Source organism: Phyllostomus hastatus, unplaced genomic scaffold (assembly GCF_019186645.2).
Source record: "Phyllostomus hastatus isolate PE091 unplaced genomic scaffold, TTU_PhHast_1.1 phas_contig_477, whole genome shotgun sequence".
Classification (NCBI taxonomy): Eukaryota; Metazoa; Chordata; class Mammalia; order Chiroptera; family Phyllostomidae; genus Phyllostomus; species Phyllostomus hastatus.
The window spans coordinates 5,790,512-5,813,169 of record NW_025333889.1 but is presented as its reverse complement, the minus strand read 5'-3'; the positions used below and the strand labels follow the sequence as shown (position 1 = coordinate 5,813,169).

Genomic DNA, 22,658 nt, shown 5'->3' with positions numbered 1-22,658 from the left:
GATAGGACTCCAGAGTAAATGAAGCTATGTGGCCGCACTAAATTGTCAGAGCAATGCGGGTAATCTCCGCAATGAGCAGCAAGCTTAGAATGACGACCAGGACTCTTCATGGTGACACGACTTCTATTTAAGCCTTTTATCCATCTTGAGTTTATTTTTGGGCATGGCCTAAGTTGGTGGTTGAGTTTCATTTTTTTGCATGTAACTTTCCATATCTCCCAACGCCATGTGTTGAAGAGGATATTTTTACTCCATTTTATGCTCCTGACCCCTTTGTCAAATATTAATTGACCAAACACACATGGGTTTATTTCGGGTCTCTCTACTCTGTTCCATTGATGTTTGTGTCTGTTCTTATGCTCATACCAGACTGTTTTGATTACAGTGGCCTTGTAATATAGTTTGACATCAGGTATTGTGATCCCTCCTACTTAGTTCTTCTTTCTCAAAATTGCTGAGGCTATTTGAGGTCAGTTATGGTACCATACAGATTTTTGAAATGTTTGTTCTATATCTGTGAAATATGCTATTGGCATTTTAATACGGATTGTGTTGAATCTATAAATTGCTATGGGTAGTATGGACATCTAGAGGAGAACATAGGCAGGAAAGTCTCAGATATTCCACGCAGCAATATTTTCACCAATATGTCCCCTAGAGCAAGGGACATAAAGGAAAGAATAAACATATGGCACTACATCAAATTAAAAAGCTTCTGCATGGCTAAAGAAAATATCAGCAAATGAAAAGGGAACCAACCGTATGGGAAAACATATTTGCCAATGATACCTCAGGCAAGGATTTGATATCCAAAATATATAAAGACTTCAAATGACTACATGCAAGGAACAAAAATAATCCAGTTAAAAATGTACCAGGGACCTGAACAGACGCTTCTCCAAGGAGGACATACAGAAGCCCCAGAGACATGTGAAAGGATGCTCAGCATCACTAGCCATCAGAGAGATGCCAATTAAAACCACAGGGAGATACCACTTCCCCCCTGTCAGAATGGCCACCATAAACACATCAACAAGAACAAGTGCTGGTGTTCTCTGATTGTCTCCGGTAAACCGGATGGGGTGCTGTCCCTGGGTGGCTTCACAAGGGCCCACGTCAGAGTGCAGGGACTGCGAATAAACCATTAAAACAAAAACCAAATTTAGTAATCATCATTCAACCTCTTCCTTGAGCAAAGAACACATACTCAGGCTTCTCAGCAACAACTTACATGTCTCATCATTATGGGTGGCTTGTAAAGTATTCACTCCAACTGAAATTCTAGAATAAACCATGTTTTTTCTCCAGGCACATCATTTGCTCTTTTATGTAGATTATAAACAAGCCCAGTCTGAGTAGGCATGAGTCTGTGCTCCCGTGAGCACAGAACTACGAAGTGTATCTAGCCTGGTTGCGTCTCTCCTAACAAATATGTGCCTCAGATGCTCTGCACAGCAGCATCTCTCCTGCTTGGTGGGCAGGGGCTCAGGGGCACTGGGCCCACTGGCATCTCCAGAAGCCAGGCAGGGCTGGGCCTGCGAGTGTGCAGGGTGGTCTGCTGCTACCAGGCTGATGGAGAGTTCTGCTTGTAATCCATAGCAGTGAGCCCTTACCCAACCAGCCTCTTGCAGATTACAGCTAGAAACTCTGAGCAATATTCAAAGAACAACAGCCTGAGACTTCTGTAAAGTGAACAAAAGCTGGGGACTCTGAAGGAAGCAGCCAGAGTGAAATGTTTTCTGTTTATTATTGCGTGGTTCTCAGAGGCTGGCATGGGGTGCCTAAAGTCTGGTAGGAAGCCCGCCTTCTCTCTGATTAGCAGGGCCAGGGAAGAAGCCCAGAGCCACCAGGCTTTCTGGCGAGTGGGGGAAATCCCAGAAAGAGAAATCCACAGAGAAGGACCTCAGGTTCTGTGCATAAACCCCTTCCAAGTTTCCGGCACATGCCTGGGACTGACTGAAGGGAGCCTGAACCGGGGTCTGAGCAGCAGAGGAGACGATGTGAAATCTGAAATGGGCCATGTAAACAGTGAGCCGATTCTGCTCAGATTCTTGTGAGATTCCTCAGTTGGCTGCATAGATAGTAAATCGAGTCACAGCCTGGACATAGCAGTTGCTGTGTATTGGTTTAATAGGATTCAAATCCATTGGTTTATTACTGAAGTGAAGTTGTTCTGATCCACTCGTTTATGACAAAGACAAATAAAGTTACTTTGACGTAGGAATGAGGGAAGTCATACCAGGATGCCGTCATTCTGCATCGATTGTCGGTGATAAGCAGTCAGCAGCCCAGTAGCTGAGGGTCCCTTCCGAGCACGTATCAGTAAGAACATGTGGAAAGGCAATTCTGGAGAGGGGACATTGAGACTATTTATGATGCGAGTTTGTGAGGACTCTGAGATTTTCAGTTCCGATGAGGCAACGCTTCACAATCCTAAAAACTCCCCCCAAACCCTTGGGGCATTCTCCATGCACTCTTGGCAGAGAGTCGAGATAAACAGTGCCAGAGAGCCCGTGACCAAGATCAGCCCGCCTACCAACACTGGAGTCTTTGTTTCCCGGCAACACGTTGTAGCAACAGGGGGCTTTTTCCTTTGTGCTGGCTGCTAGACATCAGCTATTTGGTTAGTGGCCAGCTCACCTGAGTGCCTCCTGATACAAAAAGGTACGCCTCATATTAAATTGGAACTTTACTCCTTCATCTCCCCGTGCCTCGAATAGCAGGGTTAATCTGTCATGTGTTTGGAGTATGTTGTTCCTTTATTTTGCTTATTAAAAGATAGGATCCTGTATGCTATTGGCTTGGGAAATTCCCACAGGAAACCTGTGTTAAATAAATTACTGGCAAAGACAGACTCAGCCCCAGGATACTTTCTGCTGCTTCCCCGAAACAAAACAATAAAACAGGGGTTGTGCAGAACAATGTAGTTCATCGGAAACTTGTCAGACTGCCCGCTGGCACGTCTGCTCGGATCTGCTGGTCTGAAATTTTTCATCTGACATGAAACCACTTGTTTCTAAATTCCACTAAAACTAGAATTTCTCGCCTGAAATGTGCATTCATGTGTTCCCCTGAGTCCACAGTGTGAGAGGCAGAGAGCCCACGCTGGTTCATACCAAGCAGTGCATTCTATGTTTATACAGTGGCAACCTCGCCCATACCTTAGCTGGGAACCAGGGTGGGAAGTGCTCAGGGACAGGGCTGGCGGCTCCGCTGAATCCCTTGTCTGACACCTTTAATTGCACTCTGCCAGAGTCGCTGGCGGGGGCGGGCGGGAGGTAGGTAGTACCACATCTCATATCCCCCACCCCCAAGGGTTCAGCCACAGTTGCCTGTGTCTGGATAGGGAGGAAGGTTCAGAACCCCAGTCTCAGGAGCGCAGGTCTTTGCTGTGTAAAGACACGGCGCCAGCTCCTTCCTGTCTTGTCTGGTGTCTGTGACCACTCCTCAGGGTCTCTGAGAATGGTGGCTAGGACCATGGAAGATGCACCCTGCGGGCCTGTGGACCTGTCTGCTCTCAGAAGTTTTGGCCAAGCCTGTGCCACTGCGTGCAGCCGGGAGTGTGTACAGGAGCTGGCTGGTTCTGTTTACTTTTGCTTATTCAGGAAATATGACACCCTGGGCTCCTATTAAAATGGAGTATTGAGCTAGAGGTTCCCCCCAAAAGGGAGAAAACCCCCTCTAACCTGGTTTGGGGGATGGAAGAAGCAGCACAGCCATTGGGAGATTTTGCATAACTATGGCAACTCGGCTAGCTTCTTAGTTTTGCTAAAACCTGTAGCAGCAGGCTTGAAGCAAGGGAAGTGGGCGTAACTTTCTGGATGTAGCCTGGCTTGTGACTTAGCCTGGGAGCTACCGCGCATGCGTTAAGCCGGGAGGCGGTTCCTGGGTTACCGCAGCTGTCTTAGAAGCAAGGGGCGGTTCACTGTGCATCTCGGGGCCACTCCTGCCTAGAGTAACAATGGCAGCCGGAGAAAGGCAGAACGTACAGGGGATGGGCCGATGTAAGCCACTGTGGGAAGAGTTGGAACTGGGGTTTTGGAGGAGCTGCAGAATGAGGATTTAAACTCCAGCGCAGCAGCGATTTTCTCTCGTGGCCTTGGGGCAAGTAGTAGTGAGGGAGAAGGCATGCTATCTGTAGGAAGGGATTTTTGCATGCAGCTTGAAAGAGGGCAGTGAGAAGGGAGAAGCAAGCCGCTGTATAGTTTATAGTGAGGAAAGAGGCCAGGTGGTCTGGTCCAATAAGAAAGGAGATGCTGCCGACGTGACCGTGCCTGCTCCAGCTGACTGCAGAGCTGCAAAGGACTTCCTTGCAAGATCCTGACCTGCTGCACCTACCTGGGTTTTACCTGGACTCTCAGGACTTGCGCCTTTTCTGGACAATTACATGGAGGCTGGTGACAACGTACCGCACACCCTGAAGGAGACAGCTGCTGTGTGAGCATGGCAACTTGGGTACCTTCCAGAGGGGCTGGAGAACCGTTTGCACAGCCGGCTTAAGATAAGAACATGAGGATGCCTTGCCCTGTACTCCGGCGGGGAGCATGAGAAGTGCTGGGTCTCACGGGGAAGGAGGGCTCCGAGGCTAAGGTGGTCTAAGCTCTGTCCAGGTTGGACTCTTGTAAATCAAGACCTGTTTCTGCCGGCTTTAATTGTTGGGTCGTTCACCAGGGCGCCACGTGGACGGGCCCCAGTCTGCTCCGTAACACTGCATTGTACCATTGCCTGATGGTAAGTGGTGGCTCCAGGCCCACCCTGCCCAAGCACCCCAGCAGCCAGTATTTGGTTTGTGTAGGCACAGCTCAAGGGAATCACTGTGGTCAGTACAGCTCAGCCTGGAATCCAGGCCCTTGGGAATGTGAACCCCTCACTCACCATGGCTCCATAGTCAGCAAAACATCCCAGGGGAGGGAGTTTCATAGGCTACAGATGGCATGTATACAGATGGCGTGCATGCGGAGGGCAGACAGGTCTTCCTTCTCTGTGGGAGGGAGGGTGTCATCCACTAGACAACCCACTGGCCGTTCTCAAATGGTTAGTACCTGAGGAAATGGCATCTGACCACCAGGAACTTTCCTTCTATTCCCTTTATGCCCCCAAATAAAATAGGATGGGAGGGTTTTCGACTTCAGTGTAACTGTCTGAGAAACCAGCCCAGCCGTGCTGGTCGTGGTCCTGTCCGTTAAGCTACTGCACACCGTGACCCCGGAGGCCACCTGCGCCTAACAAGCCTCATTCCAAGGTGAGACGTATGTTGTCCAGCAGAGCCTGGAGGAGCTCCAGGGTCACATTTATGGGCACCTAGGGTCACTTCATGACCTGGCCAGGCCCACATAGCTGTCCTGTGCTAGTGTGCTGGCACCCTCCGAGATGCCTGCGGGCCTCCTGGGCACAGCTTGTGTAACATGAGAAACATGGGCACCAGGCAGGGGGCAGGTGCAGGACTTAGCTGTGAGGGAGAGCTCATATTGGGGTTTCCTCTGGGCCAGAGCTGTTATAGCTGACGGTCCAGGAAGGCCCACCTTGTCCATTGTGCAGGACTTTGCCCTGGGGACAAGCACTCTCGGAGTGCTGAGAGTGTTTCATCTCAGCTGTCTCCCAGCCACCACAGTGTCCTGCAAGAGCTCTTGTGGGTAAAGTAGGCTCCACTCCTCCGCTGTCCGTCACTCCGGACAATGGTCAGCAGGGGTGCCTTGGCCTTGCTAGTGATAACCTAAAATAGAAAGACTTTTTTGAGTGGCAGCCACCAAACATTTATTGAAATCACTAAGAATAGCTATTCGGGAATCATTAATTCAGGCAGAACCCCAAATAATGTTCTGATTAGGAGACACAGTAGGTATTTATGAGAAAGAGAAGAGGAACCATTACATCAGTAAAACACAGGCATTTCTAGTGGTGCAGATAACATAACATAGTGATGTTAATTCTAAACAATGTTTTGTTACAGGTTTTACTTCTTTATTTTTAGAGGAGAAAGGAGGGAGAAAGAGAGGGAAAGAAACATCAATATGTGGTTGCCTCTCATGCACCCCCTACTGGGGACCTGACCCACAATCCAGGCATGTGCCCTGACTGGGAATCGAAACACCAACCCTTTGCTTTGCAGGCCGGCCCTCAGTCCACTGAGCCACACCAGCCGGGGCTAAACAATGTTTTTAATTTTCAGTCCAGTAGTCATAATAATGCTTTACTGTTATCCTTCCAAACAGTTCACTGGGACGCAAGTGTGCTTCGCCCAGTTCAAAGGTCACTTTGCCCTGCCTTAACATCCCAAGCTTTGAGGCATCAGGTACGCAAGGCAGTGCCTCTGGCCTGAAAGCTGCGGCTCCGTTCTAAAGCGGCTCTGTTTATATTACTGTTTACACTAGAAATGCACTGGGGCTGCGGAGTCCTATCTGAGTCCCTCTGTGCCTGTATCCCTCTGAGTCCTTCTATGCAGGGACAATTCAATTATCTTTTCCCATGGTGGCTCCTCCTTATGACACCCCACCTCCTGTCTCACAACCCCTGAGTCTTCACGAAGCTGCGCTTGCCATCTGCACTGTTTCCGTTCTCTTCGGCAACTCTGAGGTCCCCAGCTCGGATGCTCCGCTCCACAGAAGCACCCACTTACAAGCCAAAGTAAGCGAAGGCCACCACCCAGTGGGGTCCTTCTGTGGGCTGAGTGGAGATGATCAGAACGAGCCACCAAGCCTACATCTTCTCTTGCTACCCATGCATCCCATGGCCATCCCGAGGTGCAGGACAGCCCGGGGAGCCATTCCAGGTCACCACAATTAGGAAGGGATGAAAAGGTGGAGGGGGGTGTTGCAGAAATATTAGGAGTGAGGACTCTGCAAAGGCGTCCCTGTTAATTCAACCGCCTCCTTCCCTGGTACACCCGTTTCCTGCGGTGCCCAGCCCAAGAAACATTCCTCCCCCTTCCTGAGCCCACGCCTGACACCTACAGACCTGCTTTTTTCTTATGGGGCAAGTCTGACTCGGAACTGCCTGGTCCCGGGCCTGCCAGTGACGGCAGCAGGTGCCAATGGGGACTCCCTTATGAAACACTTAGGAGATTCCACCAGGATGCCCAGAATATTAAACATGGGGGGCGGGTAGGGCAGGGAGAGTAATGGAGTGGGGGGAAATGGGGACAACTGTAATTGAACAATTTAAGATTTTTAAAAAAACAGTGAACCCCATAAAAGGTCAACCTTTATTTTTCCATCAAGCAGTTGGACATCTAAGTCAGTAGTAGCCGGTGAAGCTGAGACATTCAGATTCCAGTCCCACAGGAGGCAGAGAACCCTAATGTTGGAGGACGGTGAACACGATCCCCCAGGGAGGTGGGGGCTGGGGAGTGTCAGGTATTGCCTGAAGTCTGCATGCAGCCCACAACTGGTCTGTGGTCTCACATTTTCTCTTAAACATTTATGCTATGCCATTCATTTTTGAAACTTGTTTAGCAATTGTAATTGCTTTAAATTGCTCACCTTGGAGTAAAATCAATATGCCTGGGAGGGACCTCAGAATGATTCTCAGGTGTGCACCCTAGGAAGTCTCCCCTCAGGCCATGGAGGAGCAGGTTTGAGCTGTCCTATCTCCAGGGAGGTGGAGAAGGCAGGGTCACCTTGGGGCTCCCGGGACAGAAAGGAGCTGCCAGGGGATAATAGGGCCCACAATTTCAGGACCGCTGTCAATTTTGAACCCACACTTCTCTGTTCAGGTCATAAGCTCATTTTTTTGCTTGTGACCTGCCAAATATCAAAATTATCTCAGAACCCAATCCTTACATCATTTCACCTTTATTTAGATGGAAATAATAGTGCTGTTATTGCTAATTCACAGGGGTTTGGATAGACTCAGTCTTCAGAGGAAAGGGACTGCTAGTTTCAGTTTCTCCGAACACGCAGCAAAACCTAGTTCTAAGGAGACAGTGATACCACACTGGCCCACTTAGAGGGAAGTACGGACGTGGCTGGAGCCACGCTGGGGAGGAAAGGGCTACCCAGCCCATGGTAATGGGGACACTTGGGTGCTAAAATGAGAAGCGTGATGGCAGTCCCTTGGTTTGTGTCCACACGGTGTGTCTGGGGCTGGACGGTCATGGGAGAGAGGCATGAGCTGGTTTCAGAGGGCACAGGGAGTGGGATGCTGTCCAGCAGTAACCAGGATACCAGGCAAATCAGTCCTCGTTCCGCTGTGCATGCAGATGCTGGTTGCTAACCTCCCCTGAAGTGGAGCCCAGGGCTCCCAATGAAGGGCTGTGGGTGATGGTGGCAACGACGGGCTGGGACCGGCCATGCAGCCCTGGGCCAGCTCCTTCCTCCTTGGGCTGCACAGGGACCGGGGGCTTCCTCAGGGGCGTTTCTCATGGGGAGCCTGTAGACCCTTGAGTGTGGCCCAGATAGACTTTCTGTGTCCCCAGTGGCCCCCTTCTCTTTCTCGCCCCCTATAAACCTCACCCCTGAACCCATTCCTTCTCCTCTTCCCACCCCCTTTTCCAAGCACTCACTGCCTTTTCTATAGAAATCATCAAATCTCATCTCCAGTGATCCACCTGGATGCTTACAAACTTTGTAGGAAGACTCAGGAGTCCACAGATGTCCCACTGCTGAGCCCAGTCCCTGAGGTTCTACTAAGTGGGAGAGGGGGTCCACCTCGCCCAGTCCCTAAAAGGTGAAATATTGTCACCAAGTGCCATGAAGACTACACAACTGTGCAACTGCAGGGGGTATGACTGCCATCCTCTTTACTCACCTGGGACACAAAAGGACAAGAACTCAAGAAGCAAGACATACATCCAAGTGCTTGACCCCTGTAAGGTGCTGGTGGGCCCCCAAACACATGTCTGTCCACAGCCTGAGTTCCAAACCAACTAACAGACAAAAAGTTGAGACAAAAGGGAATCAAAATACCAGCTTTCATCCTGATAAAAGCTGAGTCAGAAAACATGGTTCAGATGTGTGCACCCCCCCCCAAAATTCCTAAACCTGCCCTTCAGAACTGGGCTTAGCCACAAGACCTCATGCTCCTCCAATCAAATACACACACACACACACACACACACACAGTCTGCTCTCCCTGTGCACTTGAACTTGGAGGAGCACAGAGCCTAGGCCCCTCTAGCAAGATGAGGCCCAGGGAGACCCACCAGGGAGCAGACTCACCTTTCACAGAACTCCCAGCCTAAAAGTGTCTCCACAAGAAGGGAGGGCAGGGGGACCAGGAGCCCTGCTGGTTGATGGGCCACCTCCTAGAAGGGGACACTGGTGCATGGCCTGGGTGTTCCCTGTTGGAGCCCAGGTGCCCCTCCCTCTCCACTCCTGCATCCAGGGGTGCCTCGGGGCTTCATCCTCTGGCCCAGTGGCTGCTGTTGCTGCTGCTGCTGCTTCCTGCTGCCTGTGACTCCTCAGGTCCCCTCCTCAGTCACTGCTCCTGCTTTCCAGGTTTTCAGCTCCTCCTGTAGCTCGGGCTACTTCCTTGTTTTTGGTGTCTTTGCACAAACAAGGGGACTCCTGGAAGCTGATCCTGTTCATGGCTGGGCGTCCCCCACCCCTGGCCCTCCAAGTCCTGACTGTCCCTCCTCGTCTTCCATTCCTGCTGCCACATGTCCTGATGGCTGAGAACCACGTCTGACTGCAGGAGGAGGGAGACATGTCTGACAACTCTCGGAAAGTTACTTTCACTTCTATTTTCCCCTTTTGGGTGGAGCCCTGTCTGGGTGAGCCCGTTACACACTTCCTGCTCATGGCTGGGCAGCGACACTGGAACCGGGCTGGGGACACAGGAGGGATGGAAGACCAGGCTCCAGGCCCAAGCAGGGCCCAGGGCAGGATCATGGCCAGTGGGGGCAGCAACCTCTGCACCAGGTCAGTGTCTTTCTCCCTTCCTTTAACTTTCTCTCCGGCTCTGCTGCTGCTTTGGTGCCCGTCATTAGACACTCCGTCTAAACCACTGGCTTAGTCCTGCTTCACACGTACACTCACGTGCAGTGTAACAAAATGCAGAAATATACGATGAGGAAATCGGACCTCTCACCTGCAGAGGGACAGCCGCTGGTGTGAGCGCAGCGGCCACGGCCCCCTGCTGCTCAGCTGATTGCCCGTCTGGACTCGGCTGTGCTTCTTAATGCTTTGAGGCAGCAATTTGTTGTTTTCTCATAACTTTTGAACCCTCTTGTTTGCCTCAGGCCCCCTCCACCTTCACCTGCGTCATTTCAAAGAGGGTGCGTTAGAACTTAGAAAACGCAGGGTAAACACATGGCTTGTTTTCAAACAGTGGGTGCCTTGGTCTCATACCTGACCTGGGGACAGGTCAGCACTGGGCCTATTGCCGCGTCTGTTTGGGGGTCTGGCTTCTTCCTCCAGGGGTCTTGATCTAGAGAAAGCGGGGGACCAAGCCTCCAAACACCAGAGCAATCCAAGTGTTTTCATTTGTACTTTGATTTTCTGCTCTGGAGTGGCTTATACTTCTGACCAGGAAAAAGCCAGAGATCTTATCTTTTTTTCCAGTAATGGGTCAGAAATGTTTACTTTTTTAATACAACAGAATTATATTTTATATTCTTGCTCATGAAGTTTCCAACGGTGTGTGGAGGGAAGAAGCGCCACCCCGCCCCCTGCAGCTCCGTCCTGGTCCTGTGCACTGCTGTGGGCACAGCCTTCCTCGCCTTTTTCTGTATGTTTAACAGACGTAACTTATTTTCCTAAATACATGCTTTGTGTCTCACTTTTCAACAAATGGGATTATATTGTATATGCCATTTGGCATTTGCACTTATTTGAACAGCAAATATATCAGAAATCTTTTCACTTTAATAAATGTATTAATCTCCCTCATTCTTTTTAACAGCTGCATACTACTCCATGGAATCAATATAACATAATTTTTTAAACCATTCTCTTCCATTGACAGGCACTTAGGTCATTTATATATTTTTCTATTTTTTGCATATATATGTGAATTTTTCTTGTGTTAATAACCAAAAAAATCGAATCATTGAGGCAAAGAATACTAATACTGACTTGTTTATAGATTCTGCCAGGCTGCTTTTCTAAGTAGCCTAACCAATATATTCTCTTAACGATAGTGAATGTGATGAACTCACTTCCCAACACCCATTTTTGCAAAGGTGCTACATAAACAGATTTATTTAGTTAATTTGCATTCTCTGATTACTTGGGGATTGAATAGGTTTTCGTGTCCATTATCCATTTAAATTGCCTCTTCTGTGAATTGGTTTATTTTTGGCCAATGTTATCAGTTGGTGTGAGTGTCCTTTCTTTGATGATAAAAGAGCTGGCTAAATATTCTGAAAGTTATAAACAGAGTTTCCTTTTCTTAAATGTTGTTTGTGGTGACTTCTATCTTATGAAAGCTTTCAAATGTAGAGTAAAAACTTACAGTACTGATTTTATAAGATAGATGCACCCTGTTTGTTACAAATAAATAAAGGCAATGCTAAAAGTTACTGATGAATTCCATGTGCTCTGTCTTTAATCAGAGTTCCTGTGTTCAAAGGGTGGCAGATTCAATTCTACTTTTATTTCAGGGAAGGCTTCTTTTCCAGTGTCTTCAAAAACATATTCTTTTTTAATTTGGGGGCAAAACTCTTCTTCCACTGGAAGACTCAATCTATTTCACCTTCACAGATTTAGCTGGCCCTGGTACATCATCTCTCTAGCTTTTTACTTCCTGTTCATGATGGTTGTCTCAAACCTTTCTTCTATGCAAGTTATGTAATTTTGTGTCATTTTTTTTGGTTTCTCGTTAACTTTTTATACAGTTGATTGTGTTTATTTTTGAAGGAGGGGATCATAATTTCCTTCCACAGCTCTGCAAACTGAACTTTAAACCACGTTTTGTTACTAAATCAGCCCATCTGAGCACTGTTGCTTTATTTATGCAGGTGTTTCTGTGACATTAAGTGCTTTGGGGACATTTTCTTCATTCCCTGGGTTTTTCCCACAGGTTGACCCCGCCTGCAGGTTGGTGTCTGTGTTCCTGCACTTCCTTTCCTCCTGCCTGCCGTGGTTGCACAGCCCACCTCACTCATTTTGACCTTTGCACCATCCTCATCTGGGTGAATTCTTTTTCACATCTCCTGTCTTACCTGAGACTGGATTTCTTGGCATCTAATGTACAGTTGGAAGGACTTACCACTCTTCTGGCCAGTGTTTCTGAGGCGCCATGTTTGGGTAACCACCCTTCTGCCCTCCGTTCTGCTCCGCTGCCCTTTCATTCCCCAGGGCCACCTGGGCGAGGTCTGCTCCGCGCGCTCTCTCCCCCGCCACTGGCCGGGAGAGCCCCTCCTGTGCCGCACTCACTGTCACAGTGGTGGCGGCTTCAGAGGAACTTTGACGTCGGGCAGAGCGCACCTTCCCATCTCTCCCCTGCTTCAGAGTGCCCTGGCCCTTTGCATGTCCAAACCAGCCTCTCAAAATCCTGTTGGGATGTATTTTTTAGGATTGTAATGAATCGATGGATCAATCAGAAGAGAATTGACATCTTTATAATATTGTGTCTTCTCTCTTATTAATATGGTATATGTATACTATTAATTTAAGATATTTTTGGATAAAATTTTTTTCCCTTAGAGGTCATATACTTCTGCTAGATAAGTTCATGGATACTTGATATTATGATACTATTAGGCTATTAAATCTACATAATTTAAAATGAACTTTCTAGCTGCTTCTAGCTACTAAGATATAAAAATAAATTAAAACTTTGCCAAATTCTTTTTAATTCTGGTGACATATGGATATATATATGTAGATATATTAATTTACATAATGTATTCATAATGACAGTTCTGTTTCAACAAATCTAATCTTTACACTTATTATTTCTTTTTCTGGCCTTATTGTGTTGGCCAGAATTGCCAGGATTATGGTGAACACGAGTAATGATAGTAATCACCTGTGTCTTAAACTTAATCCCAAAGAGAAAGCTTTTTTCATTGTACAATTATGGAAGCTATTTGTTGTAGGTTTTCTTTTTTAATAGGAAAACTTATACAGATTAAAGAGGTTTTTACAGTTGGCATCTGATATTTTCAATGTATGAGGTATTCCTATCCCTGTTTCCTACTTTTTCTGCTGTTCTCACTTACAAAGATTTTTTAAATAAACTACTGTTTTTATATTCACAGAAAAATTGCAAAGACACTACACAAGTTTTCGTATACTACACATTCAGTTTCATTTTCTGTGGTGTTAACCTTTTACACTACTGTGGTACATATTCCAAAACTGAAAAACCAACATTGTTACATCAGTGTCAATTAAACCACAGACTTTTTTGTTTGTTTTTTCTAATCGTGATTTTTTAAAATGTTTTAATTACCCCCTAACTGGTGTGGCTCAGTTGGCTGGGCACGGTGTGCAAGAGGCGACCAACTGATGTTTCTCTCTCACGTCAGTGTTTCTCTCCCTCATTTTCTCCCTTCCTTCCCCTCTCTCTAAAAATAAATGAGTGAATGTTTTTTTTAATTTTTTAAATTACAGTTTACATTCAGTATTATTTTATATTAGCTTCAGATGTATAGCACAGTGATTAGACAATCATATACTTTACAAAGTATTCCCCCGACATTTCCAGTACCCAACTGGCACCGTACATAGTTATGACAGTATTATTGACTGTGCTTCTCATGCTGTACTTTACATCCCCACGACTGTCTTGTAGCTACCAGTCTGTGCTTCCCAATCCCTCCACCTGTTCCACTCAGTCCCCCAACACCCCTCCTCTCTGGCAACCTCAACCTGTCCTCTGTACTTGTGAATCGGTTTCTGTTTTGTTTCTTTATTTTTCTTTAGATTCCATAGATAAGTGAAATCCTGTGGTATTTGTCTTTCTCTGACTGACTTATTTCTCTTAGCATACCTTCCAGGTCCGTGCTGTCACAGATGGCAAGATTTCATTCCTTTTCATGACCGAGTGATACTCCAGGGCATACATGTATCACAGTTGTTTCATCCACTCATCTACTGATGGGCACTTGGGTTGCTTCCACATCCTGGCTATTGTACATAACGCTGCAATGAGCATAGGGGCCCACATATTCTTCTGAGTTACTGTTTTGGGTTTCTTCGGTTAAATACCCAGAAGTGGAATTGTTGGGTCATGAGGAAGTTCCATTTTTAATTTTTTTGCAGAACCTCCATACTGTTCTCCACGCTGGCTGCACCGGCCTGTGTTCCCACCAACAGTGCATGAGGGTTCCCTTTTCTCCACATCTTTGCCAACACTTGTGTTTGTTCATTGATTAATGATACTCATTCTGACAGGTGTGAGGTGATACTTCATTGTAAACCACAGGCTTTTTAAATTTCACCCATCTCCCACTGAAGTCCTTATTCTGTACCAGGATTGCCTCTAAGGTACCACGCTGCCCTCAGTCATCTTGTCACCTGTTCTATCTGGTCTGTGACAGTTTCTCAGCCTTTCCTTGTTTTTCATGACCTTGACAATTTGAAAATACGGGTCAGGCATTTTGTAGAATGTCTTCCACCTTAGGTCCATCTTTATGTTTTTCTCATAATTAGACTGGGGTAATGGGTTTTATGAAAAAAATCCCCGGAGGAGAAGCGCCCTTCTTGACACATCACATCAGGGGAGACGTCAGCCCGACTCATCACCTGGGCTGTTGTCCTTGAGCATTGAGTTAAAGTGGTGTTTGCAGGATTCTCCACTGTACAATTACTGGTTTTCCCTTTCCACACTCTATTCACAAAGGTTATGTTGCATATATTGTGCTGAGGTTTGGGGTTTTTTTTGTTTAATATCAGTGTTTGGTTCTCTTTTTAAGATTTTATTTATTTATTTTTAGAGAGGGAAGGGAGGGAGAGAGAGAGAGAGAGAGAGAGAGAGAAACATCAATGTGTGGTGGCTGGGGGCCAGGGCCTGCAACCCAGGCATGTGCCCTGACTGGGAATCCAGCCTGAGATGCTTTGGTTCGCAGCCCGCGCTCAATCCACTGAGCTACGCCAGCCAAGGTGAGGTTTTTTTGTTTGTTTGTTTTGGGGGGAGGGGAGGGTTTGTTTTTTTTTATTCCATATCAATTGCATTTGAAAAAAAATTACTTGTGAGCAAGATTTAAGCCTGCAGTGAAACTTAGGCTTTTAGAAAGGATTTCTGTTTGGCACATGCAGGTCCCTGAGGGCACAAGGCTGGGGTCCCAGAGTGGGTTCCCAAGTTTGCACTCCAGGCCAGAGCGGTCTTCTCTCCTTTATTCTCCATCAGGTGGGACTGATGGGCAGGGTCTGGACCCCCTGTTAGCCTCTCCACCCCGTAGACTCTAGACTTCATTCCTGTTCCTGCCACACATTAGTGTTGTCAAACCTGAGGATCTGGTTTTCTGGGATCAGCAAATGCCCTGAAGTCAAAAGTAGCTTCTGTGTTCCCCTAATCCCTAGTTTCTTCTTCCCCTTCACTTTTGCATAATAAATCCTTACAGTGTGTTCACCTCTTCAATGATTAGTAACATTTCAATGCCTTTTCAAACTTTTCAGTTTCTTCAACAGAAAGCTATTACATATGGGAGTTGAAGGGTATTGGGAATTTTTTTAATCCTGCCTCACTGCATCAGAAGTTTATGGCCATTGATTGGTTGAATGATTGATTGTCATCTTTCAACGTTATGGCTTGAGGTTTGGTTGTGACTCATGAAGTTTTTCCCTGATTCTAATATTTTTCTCTTAGCAGTTATACTATAATGAGTCTAGATTTTATTGCCTTTTTTATGGTTTTTGTTGTTTTTGTTTTGCAATTATCTCATTGGGGTTTTCAGACTTTCTTGAATTTGTGAGTTGATGTCTTTTATCCATTTTGGAAAATTCTTAGCCATTATCTCCTCAAACATTTCTTCTGCCCTCCCCAAATGAGATCCTTTAGCCATTTCTCACATATTTCTTATATGCTTTTCTGGGTATTTCCATTTTTTTAATTTCTGTTCTTTAGTTGGATATCCACTATTGATCTGTGTCTTCTTACTTGCCAGTTCACTAATTTTATCTTTTTTTCTGTACCCAATCTTCTGCTAAATCCTTTCACTGAGTTTAATTTAAGAAATTATATTTTTTAGGTTTAAAATATCCATTAGATTATTATTGGTGGGTCCCAATTCTCTGGTGGAATTGTTTAATTTTCTTTATTTACTGTCTATGTATATATTTTCTTGTGCATTTTAATCATAGTTTTTGTGTGTGTGTGCTAACTCCAATCGATGGACCATCTGCTTCCATTACCTTTTTTTTTCTTGGTTTTGTCCTATAATTCTGTCTTTTGACATATATATTAATTTTTGGTTGAATGAGAAACGGGGTGCACTCAAGACACAGAGCCTCCAGGTGTTATCTCCTCAAGAGAGTGGCCCCCCTTTCCCCTGATGTGCAGATAAAGAGTCAAAATGGGTTTGAATTTTCTTTTTTTTCTTTTTTTTAAGATTTTATTTATTTATTTTTTAGACAGGGAAGGGAGGGAGAAAGAGAGAGAGAGAGAAACATCAATGTGCAGTTGCTGGGGGTCATGACCTGCAACCCAGGCATGTGCCCTGACTGGGAATCGAACCAGTGACATTTTGGTTCGCAGGCCGTGCTCAATCCACTGAGCTACGCCAGCCAGGGCTTGAATTTTCAATAAGATTTAATATACCCCTGGTTTGCCCTGATCCCAGATGCGGACATCCAGGGCTTTCCACAGAGAGACTGCATCCAAGCTTCCTGCTTTTCCAAGGCTTTGTCATGTTTTTGGCCTCTTGCTTCATGCAGCTTTAAAACTGAGAAAAGTTCTTGAGGAGAAAGCCAACCAAGTTTTTTTATTTCCTGAAGTCTTTAATTTTGTCCTTCAACCACATGTGGCATCAAAACTTCTGTTACTTCTTTGTCCTCTGACCACAGTGTTCTGTCCCCCACCAAGTCCAGACTCTCAGCAGCTAGCTGTGTCCAGAACTGACAAGTGCTCTCAGGGGCAAAGGGACTGCATGTCTTGCAGCCAGATCAGCACTTCCTTCAGGGCTTTCATCTTTCTCCCTTTAGGTTCTCTGGACCTCATCACACAATAATTGTCATTGCCATTTTTGCATGGTGGGCCTGCAGGTACTTCTGCTCTGCTTTCAGAGATTTTTGACACAGTTTCTCCAGCCTCCTGATCTGAACAACTTTACCCAATATCTTGGGACGGGGGACTGGCTGTGCATGGGGGCCCTTCAAGTCTCCAGCCCCACATGACCTGAACAAGCTCATGTATGTTTTCTCTGCTCAGAGCAGCATTCGTTGGTCTTGGCCCAGAATCTCAGCCCCTGCTCCCAGAATAAGCAAATGCTCCCCAGAAAAGGAAAACTATAGCCCCTCAGCTCCCCAAGTTGTCCTATGTTGCTTTGTAACTCTCTAATCCCTGTCCAAATAGTTGGGGTCAGGGGCTTTTGTTGTTTGTTTGTTTTGTATTCTATCTAGCAACTCTAATTGTTCTCGATTGGACTTCTGGCCTGCCTCAAACCATTCCATTTCACCCTCTGATGATTTTTTTAAAACATATTACTGTTTATACCATGGTCACAATCAAATTGGCAAAACTGCTCCATGAGAGACGGAATAGAGATCTGTTGCACAAAGTAAAGTAAGGGAAGGCTTCCATGAAGTTTGAGGAGAGAAGTACCACAGTAACACAGGGACGGCTGCAGCTGTCTCACACACACAGCAGCACCAACATATTTGAGCGGGTAAGGACGAAGGGTATTTCTGCAATGGATGGCCTATTTGTGTCAGCCTGAGACCACTGCCTGTTCCTAAGGGGAATTTCCTAATATGCTTTGTAAGCCTATCACTTGTAGAACAGATGTAGATGGAGTAGGGTGACTCTTCTGCAGAATAAATTCTACAAGTTCCTGGGCGGGTTCTCTAAATCTCATCCATGATAAGTGGTTGCTAAATTAGGATTCTGCAAAGGTAATCCCATAAATGAACATCCAGGGAAATTTTACTACCAGTAAAATTCTTACACCAAAAAATAAACAGACAACCCAAACCTACACACTGTGAACTAAAATGGTGCCATATCCGGCTTCTGAAAGAACCAGAGCAAGAAAGATTATTCATACAGAAGACCCTCCTCCTTCTCCTCAGCCAGAAGATCGGCAGGCTCCATCACCTCTCCAGCTGCCCTCCATAGCTCCAAGTTCCTTCTCAGACTTTTCCTTGAGGATCTTTTTCTTCTCCTGTAATTTCTTTAACCTGTATAACTCTTCTCACTCTCATCCAGCTCTGCGATGATACAAGCAAGGGTATGTTCAATCCAGGGAGTGATGACACATTCAATGGCATTGACACACCTGTTGGTTATCTTAATAGTTTCGTCCCAAGTCCCAAAGGAAGTCTGCAGTGAGGCCAGTTCCACCAGCAGTTCCACTGTTTTGGTGTAATTTCTCATTAATTCAGTCAATTGTTCCTTCCCTCTGGCTAAATCAGTCAATTCATAATGATCAGTTCTCTCGTGGTAATATTCAAACACTAGCAAAGTAACCCCTGCTACATAATCTTTCTACACACATATCTCCACTTGGGCTTTATTTACATTCTGGGTCATGGTGGTGCTGAAGTCCCCTGCCGTGAACTTGGCCTCAGCAAGCGAAAAGGCAGCTTCTCTCTTCACTTCACTCATCAACATTTCAGTCTCTATGATCTTTTTTAGGATCTGTCAAAATCAAAGAGTGAAGGCATCAGATTTTTCTTCAGCGGGTTTTGACCTGTCTGTGCTCCTTTTATCGAGGCTTCATGAAGGTCTGCCATCAGTGAGGGAGAGATTTCAACTCGGTCTTTCCCAACCTTCTGACAACAGCTATCCATCCAGGGTTCCCCGCTGTGGCTGCCACAGAACCAGCCACAGTGTCTTCCTCTATGGGAGTTAGCTGGCTGTTCTGGTGAGTTTTTTTGATACATCAATTATATAGGTTAATCTTTAGCCTAGTCTACTTTTCCACCTTGCTCAGAAATTACATACAGAAAATGTACATACTCCAGGATGCCAGTGTTATCCTCCTGTGTCTTTTTTAAAAATGCTTTTTATATGCTTAGAATTCTAACCATATTTTCCTATATATTAATCTAATACTTCATTCATTCTCAAATATTTCCCAATACCATGTGTCCAGCCCTTAATTAGGTGCCAGAATATAATGGTGAGACAAGTGAACCAAACAGAAGAATAAATAAATACATGACAATGGCAGGAAGTGGTAAGCCTAGGAAAAGAAAGCCCATATGGGGTCCAGGGACAGAGTGCCATGAGAGTGAGTGCTGTTCTAGACAGGATGCCCTGGGAGGGCTTCCCAAGGGGCTATCACTTGATGCGAATCCTGAATCAATTAAGGAAAAGCACCACACAAACTCTTGAAGAAATGTGCTCAGCAGAGAGCACAGCCAATGAAAGGGCAGGAGAAGGAACCTGTTTAGAAAGTCCAAAGAAAGCAAGGAGGTTAGGGTGCCCCAGGGCGGTGATCTAGAAGGGGGATGGTAGGAAAGGAGGCTGGAGATACAGGTCAGGTGTTTTCTCATAGATTATGGTCAAGTCTTTAGATTGCATTCAAAATAAAGTGGGGAGACCTTGGAGGGTTTTCGGTAGAGTGAAATGATCTGTTATTGGTTTTAAAGTATTTCTCCTGCTTATTTGGTGTTTGGAGAACAGCTGCAGTATGACAAAAGTGAAAGAGGGTGAAAAAGTTAGTAGCTATTGTAACAGCTGAGGCAAGAGACGGTGGTGACCGGGAGCAGGTTGGTGCAATAGACATACGGAACAGGAGTGTGATACTGGGTACAGGTCTGTGGTGGGGCCAAGGACAAATGAACATGGAATAAATGCGAGAGAAAAGGCATCATAGAAGACTCCAAAAATTTTAATCAAAGAAACTGATCATTTGCCTAGATAGAAACACTGGGTGGTGATTAAAGGGCCTGGACCCTGGTGCTTCATTCTGTTCTTTTATGGGAATAGTTACGTGACCTGGGGAAAATTCCTTAACATCTCTGTGCCTCAATTTCTTCATCTGTAACAATGATCATAAGAGCACATAAGTGCCGACAGAATTCACTGAGTTACGTAATTGCTTGGAATAGTGTTTAGCATTTAGTAAGTGTTACACGTATTTATTAAATCCTATATTTGGAAAAACTGAAGAAGGAGACGTTTTCAGGATGTGATTTAAAGGTCAGTGATAGGTTCTTACCCGGTTAAGTGTGAAAAGCCTGCCAGGGTCACCCAAGTGGAGATGGTTGAATGCACACCTGGAATCCAAGGAAGGGATATAAGGTAGAGAGCCCACTGGAAATTGTCCCTGTGTGGCTGGTATTCAAAGCCATGGGACTCAACAAGATTACAAGGGAAGGAGCACAGGTGGGGAAGAGGTTGGAGGTCGGCCTGAGCCAGTCCACTACGTTAGGGAAAAGAAGAGGAGTCACCAAGGTGACAAGAAATCCCCCTTTGTTTAATGAATCTAATATTTTATTTCTATTGCTGAGGATGATACTTTTTTTATTTTAATTGTTGTTCAAGTACAGTTTTCTGTCCTTTACTCCCATCCCAGCCCACCCACCCATCCCTCCCCACCTCTCTCCCATTTCCACCCCCGTAGTTTTTGTCCCTGTGTCTTTCTACTTGTTCCTGTACACCCTTCTGCTTTTCCCCTGAAATTCCCTCCCCTCTCCCCTCTGGTCACTGTCAGCCTGTTCTCCATTTCAGTGTCTTAGGTTATATTTTGCTTGTTTCTTTGTTTTGTTGATTAGGTTCCTGTCAAAGGTGAGATCATATGGTATTTGTCTTTCACTGCCTGCCTTGTTTTACTTAGCATAATGGTTTCCAGCTCCATCCAAGCTGTTGCAAAGGGTAGGAGCTCCTTCTTTCTTTCTGCTGCATAGAATCCCATTGTGTAAATGTACCATAGTTTTTTGATCCATTCATGTACTGATGGGCACCTAGGTTGCTTCCAGCACTTGGCTATTGTGAATTGTGCTGCTATGAACATTTGGGTGCATAGGTTCTTTTGGATTGGTGTTTCAGGGTTCTTAGGATATAGTCCCAGCAGTGAAGAACTTACAGGACTCCACTCTAAGAAGACAAGCAACCCAATTGAAAAATGGGCAAAGGACTTGAACAGATACTTCTCCAAGGTGGACACACAGAGGATCCAGAGACACATGAAAAGATGCTTAATATCGCTAGCTATCAGAGTAAGGATGATAATTTTTTAATTCCATCTTGGAATTAATTTCTTCCAAGGTTCTTTAAAGAATTAATTTTTTTCCCAGCTCCTGACCCACATTTTGTTTGCTCTCCAAGATTCCAGCAGGCAACCCCCGGGTGTCCATCCACATTTAGGAATGAGACTTGAACAACCAGTTAGGGCTCCGTGTAATGAATGGGTCCTCTAGAAGACTGGTGAGCCTCATTACGCCAGCTTTCGCTTTTCTCCTCCCAACCTGTCTTCTGAAGTAATGGTGCTTCTGACTCCCGAACCCTTTCACTTGCCTCTTGCTGCTTTCCCCCTGTGTAAATAATTGTTTCTTTTAAATATACGTTTATAAAAATGTATATTTTTATAAATATACACTTTTAAATATACATTTATAAATAAATATATGTGTGTAATGCATATTAAATATACATTATATATATTTTATACATTTTAAAAATATATAAAATATTCATTTTTATAAATGTATTGAGTTATAATTGAAATACAAACTTTGTACATACTTAATGTATATGTCCTCATGGATTTGGATATCTCCACACATTCATGATGCCATCACCACAACCAAGGTACTAAACATATCTATCATCTCGAAAAGCTTTTTCATGTTTGTTAACTATGGGTACTATGTTTTACAGTAGATCTCCAGAACTTATTCATCTTTTATAACTGAAACTTTATACTCACTGAAAAACAATTTCCCATCTCCCTTTCCTCCATTCGTGGCAACCACCATTCTATTCTCTGCTTCCGTGACTGTGACTGTCTTAGATAGCTCATGTAAGTAGAATCATGTAATATATATCTTTCTGAGACTGCTTTACTTCACTGAGCATAATATTCTCTAGTTCATTCATGTTGTTGCAAATGGGAGGATTGCCTTCTTTTTTAATGTATTTTATGATTATGCTATTACAGTTGTCCCATTTCCCCCCCTTCACTCCCTTCCACCCTGCACACCCTCTCCCACCCACCCACCCACACCCCCCCCTTTAGTTCATGTCCATATGTCATACATATAAGTTCTTTGGCTTTTATATTTCCCATACTATTCTTACCTTTCCCCTGACTACTTTCTACTTACCATCTATGCTACTTATTCTCTGTACCTTTTCCCCCTCTTTCCCCCTCCCACTCCCCTGTTGATATCCCTCCATGTGATTTACATTTCTGTGGTTCTGCTCCTATTCTAGTTGTTTGCTTAGTTTGCCTGTGTTTTTTTTAAGATTTTATTTATTTATTTTTAGAGAGGGAAGGAAGGGAGAAAGAGAGAGAGAGAAACATCAATGTGGGTTGCTGGGGGTCATGGCCTGCAACCCAGGCATGTGCCCTGACTGGGAATCGAACCTGCGACACTTTGGTTCACAGCCTGCACTCAATCCACTGAGCTATGCCAGCCAGGGCAGTTTGTGTTTTGTTGTAGGTG

General features: G+C 45.3%; 1 protein-coding gene across 1 annotated transcript in view; it reads left to right on the top strand.

Moving 5' to 3' along the window:
* The first annotated feature begins 9,157 nt into the window (after nucleotides 1-9,157).
* SP100 (SP100 nuclear antigen) overlaps nucleotides 9,158-22,658 on the top strand; it is a 77,507-nt gene continuing 64,006 nt past the window's right edge. The window contains exon 1 of the mRNA XM_045845655.1: nucleotides 9,158-9,857. Coding sequence (XP_045701611.1) covers nucleotides 9,826-9,857 — 32 coding nt within the window. The 5' untranslated portion in view covers nucleotides 9,158-9,825. The remainder of the gene's footprint in view (nucleotides 9,858-22,658) is intronic.